General features: G+C 36.9%; 1 protein-coding gene across 1 annotated transcript in view; it reads right to left on the bottom strand.

The window, feature by feature from the left end:
• Nucleotides 1–14,246, bottom strand: part of MAST3 (microtubule associated serine/threonine kinase 3) — a 98,713-nt gene that overhangs the window by 17,992 nt on the left and 66,475 nt on the right. The window contains exons 17-22 of the mRNA XM_072405129.1: nt 8,126–8,291; nt 5,745–5,846; nt 4,274–4,396; nt 3,725–3,837; nt 3,270–3,424; nt 569–783 (exon numbers count right to left, since the gene is read on the bottom strand). Coding sequence (XP_072261230.1) covers nt 569–783; nt 3,270–3,424; nt 3,725–3,837; nt 4,274–4,396; nt 5,745–5,846; nt 8,126–8,291 — 874 coding nt within the window. The remainder of the gene's footprint in view (nt 1–568; nt 784–3,269; nt 3,425–3,724; nt 3,838–4,273; nt 4,397–5,744; nt 5,847–8,125; nt 8,292–14,246) is intronic.

Below are 14,246 nucleotides of genomic sequence, written 5' to 3'. Positions count from 1 at the left end.
CCCATGGTGTTGGGATGTCCAAGAAGCACACATAAGTGTGATGGTTGTATTTACTTTGTAAGCTGCCAATATTATTTATAAAGCATCACAATTGAGCTTATGTCAAAAAGTTCACTTAACACACTATAGTTCTCTGTATCTCAGAAAAAACAGATGTCACAGATCTCATTAAGGATGCAAAGGGCTTTCATTCTGCTAGTCACTAGTATCCTGCTAGTGCAGGATAATGTAATTTCCACTAAATTAGTTTCCCTTGTAACTGATTAGATTCAGACTTCCAAGGAAGGTTTAAATCTGGCTGGCAGCAGTAGGAAACATCTTAGTTGCTACACTAGGTTTTTTATATGTAGGAAACAGTAGGAACACTTTAGAAAGAATGTTTGAAAATACCACTGCTGCAATAATAAAGATTCCTGGATCATGATCTCACTATTACAGTGAGTACAGAGGATGAAACAAGATGAAACAAATAAAAACTAACAACGGTGGCAGTGTCCTTTATAATCATCATGTATACTTTTTCAATGTTTGTTGGCCTAGCAATTTTGTTTCTGTAACCAATTCTTACCAGGAAAATGAGTGGGTTTGGGAGATGTTCCTTTCACCTCCCTTTTAGAGAAGGAGGACTTCTCCGATTTGTGGTCAGATGTCTCATCCTCAGATGAGAAAGCAAATTTTGGCATGGCATCCAGGCTGCAAGTGCTGGTCAGGAAACAGGGGCTTGCACTACGTTCACTTAGCCATGAGTTATGGGAGGATCCAGAGGAAGTCCAGGACCTCAGTCTAAGAAAGATAAAACAGAAGAGAAAATGTTTGATTACATTTGTTAACACTAAATTGGTTATAGAATAATTGCTAAAGTTAATGACAAATTAAATAAAAGTTATAAATGAAAAAAAGGAACATAAAAACTGGACAATTCTGGAATATAATTTTGGCCAACATGCAGATATTTGCCAAAAGATACATGCAGCAATACTGTAAAATAACTAAGCCAAGAAAGAGATCAAACAGATTACATACAACCAAGAACAGTATCATCAATAACGAGGCAAAATCAAACATAGATCAAATATTGCCAGTCATATACATTTATAAAAAACAGTCAGATGCAAAACTCTACAACTCCCACAAAAAAAATGGAAACTGGTGGTTTCAAATTTGACAATATCAGTACACTGGTACACACTTGTCCAAGCAAGATAAACATTTAGTGAAGCAACGGCAGGCATCTGAAAACAAACACTTCTTAGTGGGGTGAGACAGACAGAGTTGGCAGCCTGCAGTTGAAGGTTCTAAAAAACCATTACAGCTTTAGTTTTTGCCAAAGACAACTCCTCTATGTGCTTGATGGCAGCAGTAGTCCAATCTACTTTTTAAACGTTTTTTCAGTTCTAGTAGGCCAATAAGGCTCAAGATGAGAAACAGACCTGGAAGAAGCTGATGCTCTAGTTAAAAAATAGTGCTCATCTCAACTAGGAGCCAATTGGTTTCCTTTAACCCCCCCTAGCATAACCGAGTATGAATGGGAACTTAAAAAAAAAAAAAAACCCACTTACCTTGCTCTGTTGTCGTCCCCCGTCATCCTGCTGGTCCCCGCAGGTCCTGGGGACACGTTCTTTCTCCTCGTTCTCCAGCCGGCCAATGCAGCGGCGATCTCCGGGGCTTCCCGGTGACGTCGGGGCATGGGTCGGTGCTGGCGGGCCGATCGGCAAGAAATTCAAACTATTTTGTATTGGATTTAATACAAAATAGCTGTATTGAGTCCAATACAAAGAAATATTCATATAATATACATATAATTGTACTATATATATTAAAAATGCTACTGTAAACTTATATTACATGTTTAAATATTTTTTTAACAATTAATTTTTGTATTTTGTTTTTTAAAGTTTATTATTAAATGTATTAAATATCAGTGCGTTATGCCTAAGAATTACAGCCCACAATGAAAAATACATTTCCTTGCTAAAAATTGTACTGCTTTTTGCATGGAAATTTGCACAGAATTAGACTGCCAGGGAGGTTAATTTTTAGCAGTGCTCCCCTTGGAAAAAAAAAAATCAGTTAATGAAATATGTGACACAGAAAAATAAGACACAGAATCTACTAAAGGAAAGCACAGTAGCATGGCTTAAGCATCTGGGGGGGGGGGGGGGATTTAAGAGCTTGCCTTTGTAGTTTTTACTGAAATTAGACCATAAAGCTTAAGATAGTATGAGCTGACCTTGAAATACAGGAGACACAATACACCTTTCTGGCCACTGCCACCTTCAACCCGTTTACAGCCTAACTTCTTAGACAGGAGATGGCATCACTACTGTGTACAACTACCAGAGTGGATTGGAAAGGCATTAAGCCCTAGAAGCCATAATCTCTGAATCTGTACGGTTCAGGAAAGTGGCGAGTTTAGTTAATTATTGCAAAAAGGCAGGAGGGTGCAGGTCCTCCGAATGTTCTTACAGATATATGTAAAAATAACAAACATAGGTGCATATCTAAACATCAACTTTATAACATTTTGTGCATTGTGTGCATATTAAAATGAGAGGAACAATCTTGTGGCATTATTTAATTTTAAATTATGAGCTATAAAGGCTTTTTAGATTTTGTCTTTTATAAAATATTAGTTATCTTAGATTGTTGCTGTTCCGTGGGTGCTGAATGCACTTTTAAAGTTTGTTAGATTTGGTATCTATTTACTCAACACAGTCTAGGTTTTTTAAAACAAACTGTTTGAGCTTAGGTTTTGTAATCTAAACATGATTTATTAGAAAAAAAACAAAAAACATGAAAACACCAAACTTTTGGAGGATATATATTAAGTACAAGTGCAAAAAAGACAGAAACACAAATCATGCTGCCTTTCAGTGCAAATAATCTATGCAACTAAGTGCCATGAAAAAGTTCAAAGTCACAAGGGCAAAACAGGTCAGTAGAAACTACAGCAACGGTGACTGTCACCATTGCATCCAAGAGCACTTCTAACAGTTCTTCATTATCTTTCATTATACAAGACTGTATCGTTTCAAATGCCAGAATAGATATGAAATGGTGGGAATCCAATAGTAAAAAACTATATTAAAGGTAGTAAATTTTTAAAATTAGCATTTTAAGGGTTTCGGAAAAATTATCGATTTTTCATTTGCACGTTTGGATTTCCTGTCTGGAAAGACAGCGAGGTGTGTGTGTGTTTTAATCATTATACCCAAACAGACTAGATTCTTGTTGTTATTAATTACATTTCTGGTATAAATTATAAATACCTGGTCTCAGTGTGCGTTTGATTGTTTTCATCTTCCTTTGACATGATTTTGTCCCACTTCTCCGCTCGTTCTTCCTTTTCATCACTATGGCTTCTTTCAGTCGATGAAAAGCTAAGACCGAGTTGTGTAGCAAGATGTTCTGAGCTGCTATAAACCTACGATTGTGTGTACAAAAAAAACATACATAACTACATTATAAGCTTACATCACAAACAGCTAAACTTAGATGTAATTTACAGAGGGGAAAAAAGCCACCAGGAGCCAGGGAGTTAGTTATTTGACAAAAGAGAAATTCTTCATGGTGGTTTGTTTGTTTTGTCAGTTCACGTCTACTTTAAATAACATGCTAGCTAACAAAAGTATAAGTATATTACACTACAGTCATTACTTCCAACTATTTTATATTGTGACAAGGTAATCTTTGTACAATGAGAGACAGTCACTGCTAACAATACCTTGCTGAATCGATGAGAACAAGAGGAAAATTGACGAATTTCCATGGAGGTCTCATCGTCATTTGTCTCATCATCTTCTTCAGAGGCCAGATGATGATAACGTTCTGAGCGTGCTGACAATGCAATGCAAGAGAAAAACTTATAAATAACATGTACAGAGACAGTGAAGTTTTTACCAACATTAACCTAGAAAACTTAATGTTTACTTGGTGGTGAGAGAGGGGGTGGGGTGGGAAACATATAGAAAATAGTGTGTCTGTGGTTTACAGTTTATGATTTAAGATGGAGCTTTAGGTCACTTGGTTGGAGGGGCAGGCATGTGCAGTAAGCATATGCATGCATCCCAAAATAAAACAATAAAAAAGCTTGTTCATTTGAGTTATCAATATTTATATTTTACTACTTTATAGTTTTGCTTTTTGTTGTTGTTGTTGTTGTTGTTGTTTTGGTGTGTAGGGGATAATATGGGTAAACCATAGTTCATATAGTAAACATGCCAACATGCAAGTAAACATTGTTTATCATCATAAAACCTCACTGCAGTCTTACTGTCAAAATAGCTGGTATCATCTTCAGCATCTAACTGTGGAACAAACTCAGCCTTCTGCCTCAGAAGTCCATTCCAGTCCAAGGATCGGAAGAAGAGATGATGCTTTACTTCTTGTGCCCCACCTGATTGCACGAAAGAAATTTATCACATTAAATTATGATCTACAATTCTGAAAAAGATTTATAGCCAATCCACAAACTATTAGATTAATTGTTCCAGATAAAAATGAAAGAAAAGTTTATGAATAAAAGAGTATAAATGCAAGCTGGACCCAGCCCAAATCTACCTTCAGTTTAATTGTTAATAATCTTTATTTATAAAAGATATGCCACATCCCACAGGAATTAAATCAAAAAAATTTTAATCTACTGAAAAAATGACACTGTAAAGGCAATCACTTTAAAAGTTATTAACATACAACATAGTTCTTTAATTTATCCAAAACTTTACAATATATTAAAAATATTTTTAAAATTGGAAAGTTTTGGATAAAATAAAGAATTATGTCGAATGTTATTCAGGGATTACCTTTAAAGACACACACTTCAATTTTTTTATTTTTAGGATACAGCAGTAGCACACAAAATTAAGTAGTTCTTTTTATTTATTTTTATGTTTTTAATATGTAAAAGAAAAAAAATGTGTAGCCATGAAAGGAGAGAAGGTCTTTACCTTCCTATCCGTTCATATAAAGTTGTTCTCATGTTTCTTTCTAGTAATAATGTAAGTCACCCTTAACCAGTGGTAATCTCCTTTATACTGAAACAAATGTGGGAGTCAAATAAGGTGAAGTGAGCCGAAAAGAAAGCCAGTTATTTTATCAATTTTTATATAAAGGTCTCAGAGACTATGAAGGTGCTAGTTCCAGGTACCTAGGGCATGTATGGGCCTGACATCATTTGTTTGCTACACTGGGTCACAACACCATGACCACAGCCATTTTTTTTTAAGGTTATCAAGTCATTGAACCAGAAACTGACTTCTGTTTCCATTCACATGGCAGCAGTCAGACTTCAGACTCAAATGCAGTGGCAAAGCTGAGAGAACTTAAAACTACTGTGGTGTGCACTTGACTTTCTGGCATCCCTGCATATGTGCACAATTCTAGAGTATTGCTAATAGGATAATGGTGCTGTATGTTTCATTGCGCTTTCTCATCTTTTCATACATTCAGCTGCATTCTCATACACTGCACTGAATGTAGAATCAACAAAATTTATAGAAGGATACAGAACTAGCAAACATATATAATACACAAAGAAAAGTAATGGGAAAAGAAGGTCCATACAACTAAAGTGCTGGAATAAAGACATTTAATTTGAAAAACAAGCCATGAGAAAGCTGACTGCATTGTGGTAAGAATTGTGTTTTATCCATCAGTACACAATGACAAATATGAATATATCTGCATTAATAATGAAAATGGTATAAATGCATACAGCTAGAGTATGTTCACAGCAGGTTACTTACCTGTCCCTAGACGATCCAATGGATTCTGTCGCAACAGACGTGTGATGAGATCCTGAGCATCCATTGGAAGAGCTTCTTCCCCTCCTGGCCACACAATGTCATCTGAAAAAACCATAGTGACATCTTATTTTACATTATAAGTTTTAAGCAACATACCTACTGTAAAATTACTTCAATATTCTGAAAACGTGTACCATTTAAGAATTCAAATAAATACATCAGAAACAAAGGTAGCTCCTTGTCACTTTCAGGAACCACAGCACTATCTGCCACAGCTTCATGCAAAAAATAGTCCCTGTCCACTCCAACAGAAATAGGAACGGCTAAGACCGTATTTGAGATCTTCAGCAGAACACTGTGGCTCACCGAAGGCCTGAAAAAGGCGTAAGCACTTTGTTTCTGCTCAAGTGTTTATTACAACACATTTACTATTAATAATTCATATGTATAGTTGTAATGACCAAGGGCCAGGTAAACACCAACCTTTAAAGGTGTGGTAAAAACTCATGCCAAATGGCATAGAAAGCATTTGGAACTCACTAAGTTTACAGGCTGTGTTTGACATGCTTTGTGATGCAACATTTGGCATTAAGGTGCATTTAAGGTGTATTTAAACTCCAAACAAAATAGGAAAACAGCAGCTTTTTTTTTTGTCAAACACTGCATTTAGCATTCAAACACATGTATACTTACAAGAAAACCTGTTTGCTTAAACTAGTTTAACATCCTCAGGAAAACTAAGGGAATTCATAAACAGCAACATAAAAGTAACAAAAATACAATTTTTTCTATCTTCACCCAGCAGTAAATCAATTCAGTCACTGATATCATATCACCTTTTTTTAAGTTATCATTCACATTTTTACTATTTGTTAGTTATTAGCCTTTTGGAGTCAAACTTTTTTGCACTCCACCTAAATGTCTCAATATAAAGATTAAATGCAACAATGTACTTCCATACAAAACCAGAGATTACTCCAAGACTTTTATAGGAGGAAAAGTTATTTTTGCAACAATGTTACTCCTAACTGGATTTTATTTGGCTTCAGTTTTGAATTGCCCAACATGACATCTGAATGAGTAGCCTTTGTTTTCCACACATTCTCTCACTACAAAAAGAGACCAGGAAGGAAACCCTGAATCATAATCTAATGGGAAACAGTTCAAATTTATTTAAAATGTTAAATAGAATAGGTAGTTTATAACTCTAGTTCATTCCCTTTCTTCTTAGTCAGGCCTTGGACTTTTCTATACACTCACCCTATCCCGTATTGCCTAAGCATGCACATAAGTATCAAAAGAAATGTAAAATTGTTATATACTCATATATACCACAGTTGTAAGCAGAAGAAAGCCATTAAATAAAACAATGGTTGAATTTTGGCAGCTGTTAGGAAGATGCTAAAACATTGTAACTCCCAAAATAAAACTACAATAAATCTAATACTGCCACTTCTGTAGTATGGTGCAAGCTTTTTTTTTACCTTTTGCTACATAATCTGGCTAGCAGTAGACATACGTAATTACTTTACAGGCATCAAAATGTGGCTCATCTGTTGCTCCCTTCCCAGGAACTGGAGACCACAAAAAAAGGCTTCAGGATGCCATGACCAGGGAGACACGAGGGAAGATCATTCCTTGATTTCTAACAAAACTGTTGTTAAACACAAGAAGAGAAAATGGGTATTGGATGCTTACCATGAGGTCCTACAGTGGGGATGAATCGAGAAGGGATTCCCAATACCCATTTCTCTCTTTCTGTGTTTAACTATGCCTCATACATCTTTCTATATCCTACAACAATATCTCAGATCCAAAAAATTCTCTCTCTCAGTTATTGTATACCAACCAATCATCCTCCAATCTTCCAACTCTCTTTATCCACCTTCTCCTATATTCATGTACTGGAATTCTCAAGTAAGGGACCCATGATACAGTAACTAACCACCTCTCAATATCAGATAACAAAACCATGACCAATATTATATATTTTACTTTACCACCTACCTACTTCACTTAATGGGCCTGATTTATTAAAGTTTTCCAAGATTGAAGAGGATAGTTTTATCACCAGATTGCCTAGTACAGACTCATATTACACTAGAATTTCTATTAAGCCACTGAGGAAGCTAGCTGAATTTAACATGGCAGGCTAATGTGTTTGGAATGGAGGACACATTACTACTGGGTAAGGGGAAAATCATAAATGTCTAATTATCAAAAACAGTAAAACAGCACAGTTTTTCCCTATTATGGAAAGTCTGTTTGTTTTTTAGGCATTGTAACAAAGTGTTTTTTTTTTTTTTTTTTAAACATGTGTACAGAAAAACACATGCCATCTTCCACATTTACCACAAGAAGGAATACATTTAAAAACTTACCACTGATCACTTGTCCAAACAACTCTTCTGGAGTGTCACCGAAGAATGGCACACAGCCCACAAGAAACTCATACAGAATGATGCCCATTGCCCACCAGTCCACAGGTTTGCCATAACCCTGCCGCAGGATTACTTCAGGTGCTATGTATTCAGGGGTTCCACAAACCTATAGAATAAATTTAAATTAAAAAAAAAATTCTACAAGTTTTACGAAGTTTAGTATTTCTACTAAATAGCACTTTGTACCATGCCTGTTCTGAAACAGCCCCTTTAGCAAAAAAATATAACATTTGAACATATAGCTTGAAGCTAAAAATCGTTTTGTCTCCAATACTAGAATGGTATTTCATTAGTTAAAGAGGCATAACCAAGGTAAGATTTCTTACTGGGTTACCTAGGGCCTAGGTTAGTCGTGGCCTAGCACGCCACAGCCGCTTGGGTGACATTGCACCTGTAAAAATGACATGTCTTATTAACCCGAGCACAGCACAGCATCTTATGTTGCAATCTGTGGCCAGGCTGCAGTTAGCATATTTTAAAATAACACACAGCAGGGTACGGGTCAGTAGCCCAGGTGGCTTCCTTAGACCAGCGGTCGCCAACTGATGGTCCGCGGCTCTGCCTCCCCCAGCAGAATCAGGAGAGACTCTGCTGGCGGGGCGCACCGGCCAGAGTCGTGGACCATGACCTCCGTACAAATCCCAGACTCAGGGAAGTGGGCGGGCTGTGTCCCTGGACACAACTTGCCCACTCTCCTCTATCGCAGGTCTAAGCCTGGGCCAGGTTTTGTCATGATGGTGTCGCTATGGAGGATGTTTTTTCCTTTTTGATTGACACCCAGCTTCCTGCGCATGCGCGATCAGTTGCCAGTAATTTTAGAGGTCTCCAGGACTGAAAAGTTTGGCGACCACTGCCTTAGACTGTGCAGAGTTGCCATGTAACGTACCTGACTGCTATATGTGAATTGAAGAGATAAGGCTATTTTTGTAGGTACATAAACAACAGGAGCAGATTCTAGAGTTTTAGTAGTTTACAGCCAAAAATAAAAGGATTCTGTAGTGTTTTGTAGTATTATACATAATTTTAAAAGGCACGCCACAACCCATTTAAATTTTTCAGTGGTGATGCTTAAAATAACCTGTTCTTGTAACAGTTGTCGGAAGTGGAAATCTCACTGTAGATTTTTTGTAGGTAGTAAAGGAAGACCTCTCAAATAAGGATAAATGGAAGATGAAAAAACATAACAAAATGGCAGTTGTTTTTCCTACTCAGTGCCTGACCTGTGCACTGCTATGGACAAATGACTACATAGTGAAGGGGCCGAGTTCACATGTGGTGTGAAGCAATTACAGCACAAGTGCGTAATCATTCATGTAAACATGCCCTATGGCCTGTTCCTTATTGTGCATTGTGGTTATTTCTCATGTTTTTACTTGTACCATTAATTTTCCCTTTATTTGAGCACTTTCAGTATTGGTTTATTTTTGTGATTGTTTTCTTCATGTGGTAGAGATACCATGGTGCATTCGTCAATGTCAAAGGCTATTATTGACCTGAAAGGTGAGAAAAAAGTATACATCTGGCATAGGCATAGGGTAACAAAGGTTTCTGCAAATCTAAGTTTGATAAAATTTTAAAAACTTGTTAGTGTAAAGAATAACTGAAATTTTTAAAAAGGACTTAAGTTGGGAGTTGAGAAACTAATCTTCTGCCTTTTCCCATTCTACCAGTTCTCAAATGCTTATTAATTCATCTGTTCACTGCTTTGCCTGTCCAGAGTCTATACCTGAACCCCATATTTATAAGACCTAAGGTCTGGAAATAGACGGTGCAGATTTTTTCCAGTTGATGATTACAAATATGTAGGTTAATGCAAACCTTTTTTCTCAGCCAAGTCTAGGGTGTGAACAAGCCTTAATGTGTAATATATATACCGTGTTTCCCCGAAAATAAGACAGTGTCTTATATTTATTTTACCTCTGAAAATCTCATTAGGGCTTATTTTCAGGGGATGTCTTATTTTTCTCACAAAAAATCTATATTTATTCATGTACAAAAATCTGTATTTACCAAAACCTGCAACCAATATTACTATAGAAAGATACCTCTGTGTTACCTGTGACCTGTCAAAATCACAGATTTCTTCTGTTATATACAAGAAGTCATGAATAAGAATTGACATAAATGAGTAATGAAAAAAAACACAGCTTCATAAGCAAACAAGTGCAACATAACAAGAAAATGTGCTGACAATTAACATGTGACTCATAGAGTTACATGTTAAATCTGAGTAAAAGCAAAAAAAAAAAAAAAAATCAATTAATAAATATGCATTGCTGCTAATGAATAAAATACCAGCAAGGACCTTTTGAAAAGAGAATCCACCAACCTCTTAGTGCTAGTGTCACACCAGAGTGCTGTAGGTTAATTAACCCTGCGATTTCTTCACCCCTTGCTCCAGTGCTTTTGAAATCTCCTGCTCTCTCTCTCTCTGCTCCCTCCTTCCTCTTGGTATCCCTCCGTGTACCACGTGACCACACCCTCCGAAGAAGCCAATAGGGCTTACTTTCGGGGGAGGGCTTATATTTCACCCTTGCATGATTAGCATGCTAGGGCTTACTTTCGGGGTAGGTCTTATTTTCGGGGAAACACGGTGTATATATATGTGCAAAACTTTTTCTGTGATTACTAATTAGACTAGAAAATGGTTAAGACCCTGCCAGGTTCATTTTTTCCATCTCTCCTGTCTCAGAGATGCAAAAAGAAGTTAATAGAAAAGTTTCTAAAATGAGAGGTATTCCTTCTTAGAGAGTTGTCCCCATTAGAGGATTTCTCCTGACTTGTTCTAGAAATGTGAATTGCCTAAATGGGGACACAGACTGCAATAAACACGTGGCAGAAGATCTAATCCTTTTGCCTGGAACTTTAGCCTGTTTCCAAAGTCTAACTGAAATATGTAGAATTATACATAAAGTTCTCCTGAATTTCACATTTATTTGATTGCCTGGATAAAGGCCACTTGTTTTTTTTTTTTACTTGTTACCTAGTTCCAAGATAAGACCTGGGAGGGCTAACTTTTTGGGGTAATGTAAGAAGTGAACACAAGGAACATAACAGCTCTGATATTCTGACAAGATCAATGTTTTTTTTTCAAACAGATATAACAAAATGCTTTCAAAGGTATATTTAACAAAGAAAAAGGGAGCAAAGAAGAACATTTTTGAGTTCACATATGACTTACACTAGTATCTTGCAAACATGTAAAATGTAACAGGGAAAGGGATTTAATGATCAATCTTTGGTCAAAAGGATAGACTTTTTTTGCTAAAAGGGATGACAGACCCAAAAAAAGGAATATGCAGAGACTAACGAGTCCTGTAATAAATGCAGTGAAGTCAGAGGGATTTGTGGAATTAGCTTTAAGTCAATGGTTTTTATTAAGTTTTCCTCGTAAAGCATCATACAAACGTAAAACAAATAATGATCAGTACACAAAAAGGGGAGGGATACTATATGTGGAGTAGACTTTTGATGGAGGATTGATAGTTTCCCACAACAAGGGTCTCTGAGAGAAATGGAAATTTCCCCACTTTCTGTATACTTTTTTTTTTTTTTTTTTTGAGTGGAGAAGGGTAAAAGTGCCTCCCTAAAATGTCTTGACACTGGTATCAAAGCATGTGTTAGGGATGGTTCCTGATCAGGGGGTGGTTCTGCACCTAAAAATGACCAGCTAAAGGGAAGGTGTGCCTCTCTGTCAGTTTTAAAAACTGATACTTATCTTAACAGTATGACTAGTACTTAACAACTGGATATTTCCATAAGGAATTAGTGGTGAGGTCAAAGTGCATGCCATGGTTTTTTAAGCAACAGTGCTGTAATATCAGCCACAGACTGGATTAGTGGTGGAGGGGGGCTTGCAGGAATGAAGTAGCAGACCAAATGGATATGCTGAGGCAACCTCTAGCACACACAGACAGTGTGAAACTAGAACTGTTTTGTAAACCCTCAACTACTAGATGACAGCATGTGTGTTGTAATCCTCAAACAACAAAAATGAGACATGAACACGTTTTTGGAAGGCAGCACTAACATTAGCATTTAACAGCATTAGCTTTGCTTTTTAAAATGTTGATATATATCTATTTGCTTACAGTATCACAATATGTTGTAACATAACCCATAACTCTGAAATCATGCAAAAAATACATCCCTACTACTGTTGGTGACATTTTTGTGGCTTTAGATTGTACCAACCTGCTTGTCAAGGAATTCCCGGGTGTCCTTCTCAATATGTCCTTCATATAGATTTGTAGTCATGTTCATTAAACCAATTTTGGACAGACCAAAGTCAGTAAGCTTAATATGCCCAAGAGATGTAATAAGCAAGCTGCAGAAACAGGAAAAATGTGCAATTAGGAACACACATTAGCTGCAAATAATGAATGGCAGGACCAACTGAAAAAAAAAGCAAAATGTATATTTACACATCATTCACTGTCAAATGGAGGGGAGGAATATAGTTATGTTTATGCTTAACAATACATTACTAGAATATCTGTATAGACAGGTCTTGCATCAGATATTACTGAAAAATTTGCAGCATATTTCATGTCCTGCATTTAATATTCCTCTATCCAGACTAAAAAGATTTATCATGTCTTGTTTGAATAAGTTACACAAGCAAATGAGGTTGTACATAATTTTAAAACAAATGATTTACTTGTCCGGTTTGAGGTCTCTGTGAACAATTCCATAACTGTGTAGATATTCCAGCGCCAGGACAGTCTCTGCAAAATACAACCTGCTCATATCCACTGGAAGTGGTCCCATGTTCTTCAAAAGAGTAGCGCAATCACCACCTAGGAAAGAAGAACAATAACACAGCATACTGTTTGAATACATTAAATTTGCTAATAAACACCAGCTTGAATTTACTTAAATAGCTTAGCATTTTCTGTTTTTTTTTTTTTGCATGTTATAAGTATTCCTTGCCTTTATAGTAGAAGACAAATAGAAAAATTTTAGTGTTGACATACAAAATGTGGCCGAGGATTGATGCACTCTGGTGCATGATAAAGGAATGTTATTAATATTATTATTATTGTGTACCAGCCCCTAGTTTTCAAACTGCTTTAACCTCCTGAGAGGTTCATTTCTGTCCAGATTTATATGTCTAAAAGCGGTACATTGTTTTTCTGAATTAAGGGGCATGGCAGGGCGAGAAATCTACTTTTAAATACCACCCGGGGTCCCGGTCAGGCCGCTGCTCGTATCAGCAGTTAGATGCGATGCACAATGCAGGACTTCTGCATTGTGCATCACATCTAACTGCTGATGTGAGCAGCAATAGTAAATTCTGGGGGTGGTGCCAGTGGGAAATCACCGCTGGCACCACCCCCGGAATTTACTATTGCTGCTCGCATCACCCAGAAGATGCGATGTACAATGCAGAAGTCCTGCATTGTGCTTTGCATCTCCCTGTAGATGCAAGCAGCAGCAGCAGCAGCAGCAGCAGTGCAGGGGGTGAGCCAGGGCGGGACGTCGCCACTCGCATCACCCTTCCGAGTGATTCGAGTGGGGATGTCCCGCCCTGGCTCACCCGCTGCATGGCATCACCCCCAGAATTTACTATTGCTGCTCGTATCTAATAGGTGATGTGAGCAGGAAGCGTTGGTGGATGCAGGGGTGAGGCAGAGCGGGACATCCCCACTCACATTACTGCCCAGTGCCCTGATTTTTATTTTGCCCAATATTATCCCTGACCTTTACAATTTTTTTTGATAAACTACATTGTTGTGGTCTAATATTTCAATATTTTTTATAATTTATTATTTATAATTATTTATTATATCATTATTTAGGATTAAAATATAATATATAAATATATTTATCATACCCAGGAGTTAATCCTAAGAATTACAGGCCCACAATATAAACAATGCTATCTCTGAACCAACAATAGACTTCTAAGAGTGTGACTAAACCTAATACAATACATGATGTCTTGTTTTGATATATTCAGTATAGTTGATTTTGCATAGGTCATGCCCATACAAATTCTTTATGTACAAGACATTTTTGAAAGCAAGACAAATAGTGGAGAAAACAGAATTTCTGTACA

Source organism: Pyxicephalus adspersus, chromosome 3 (assembly GCF_032062135.1).
Source record: "Pyxicephalus adspersus chromosome 3, UCB_Pads_2.0, whole genome shotgun sequence".
NCBI classification, from domain to species: Eukaryota; Metazoa; Chordata; class Amphibia; order Anura; family Pyxicephalidae; genus Pyxicephalus; species Pyxicephalus adspersus.
Note: the sequence above shows the minus strand (reverse complement) of the source record. Positions and strands in the feature narration are given on the sequence as shown.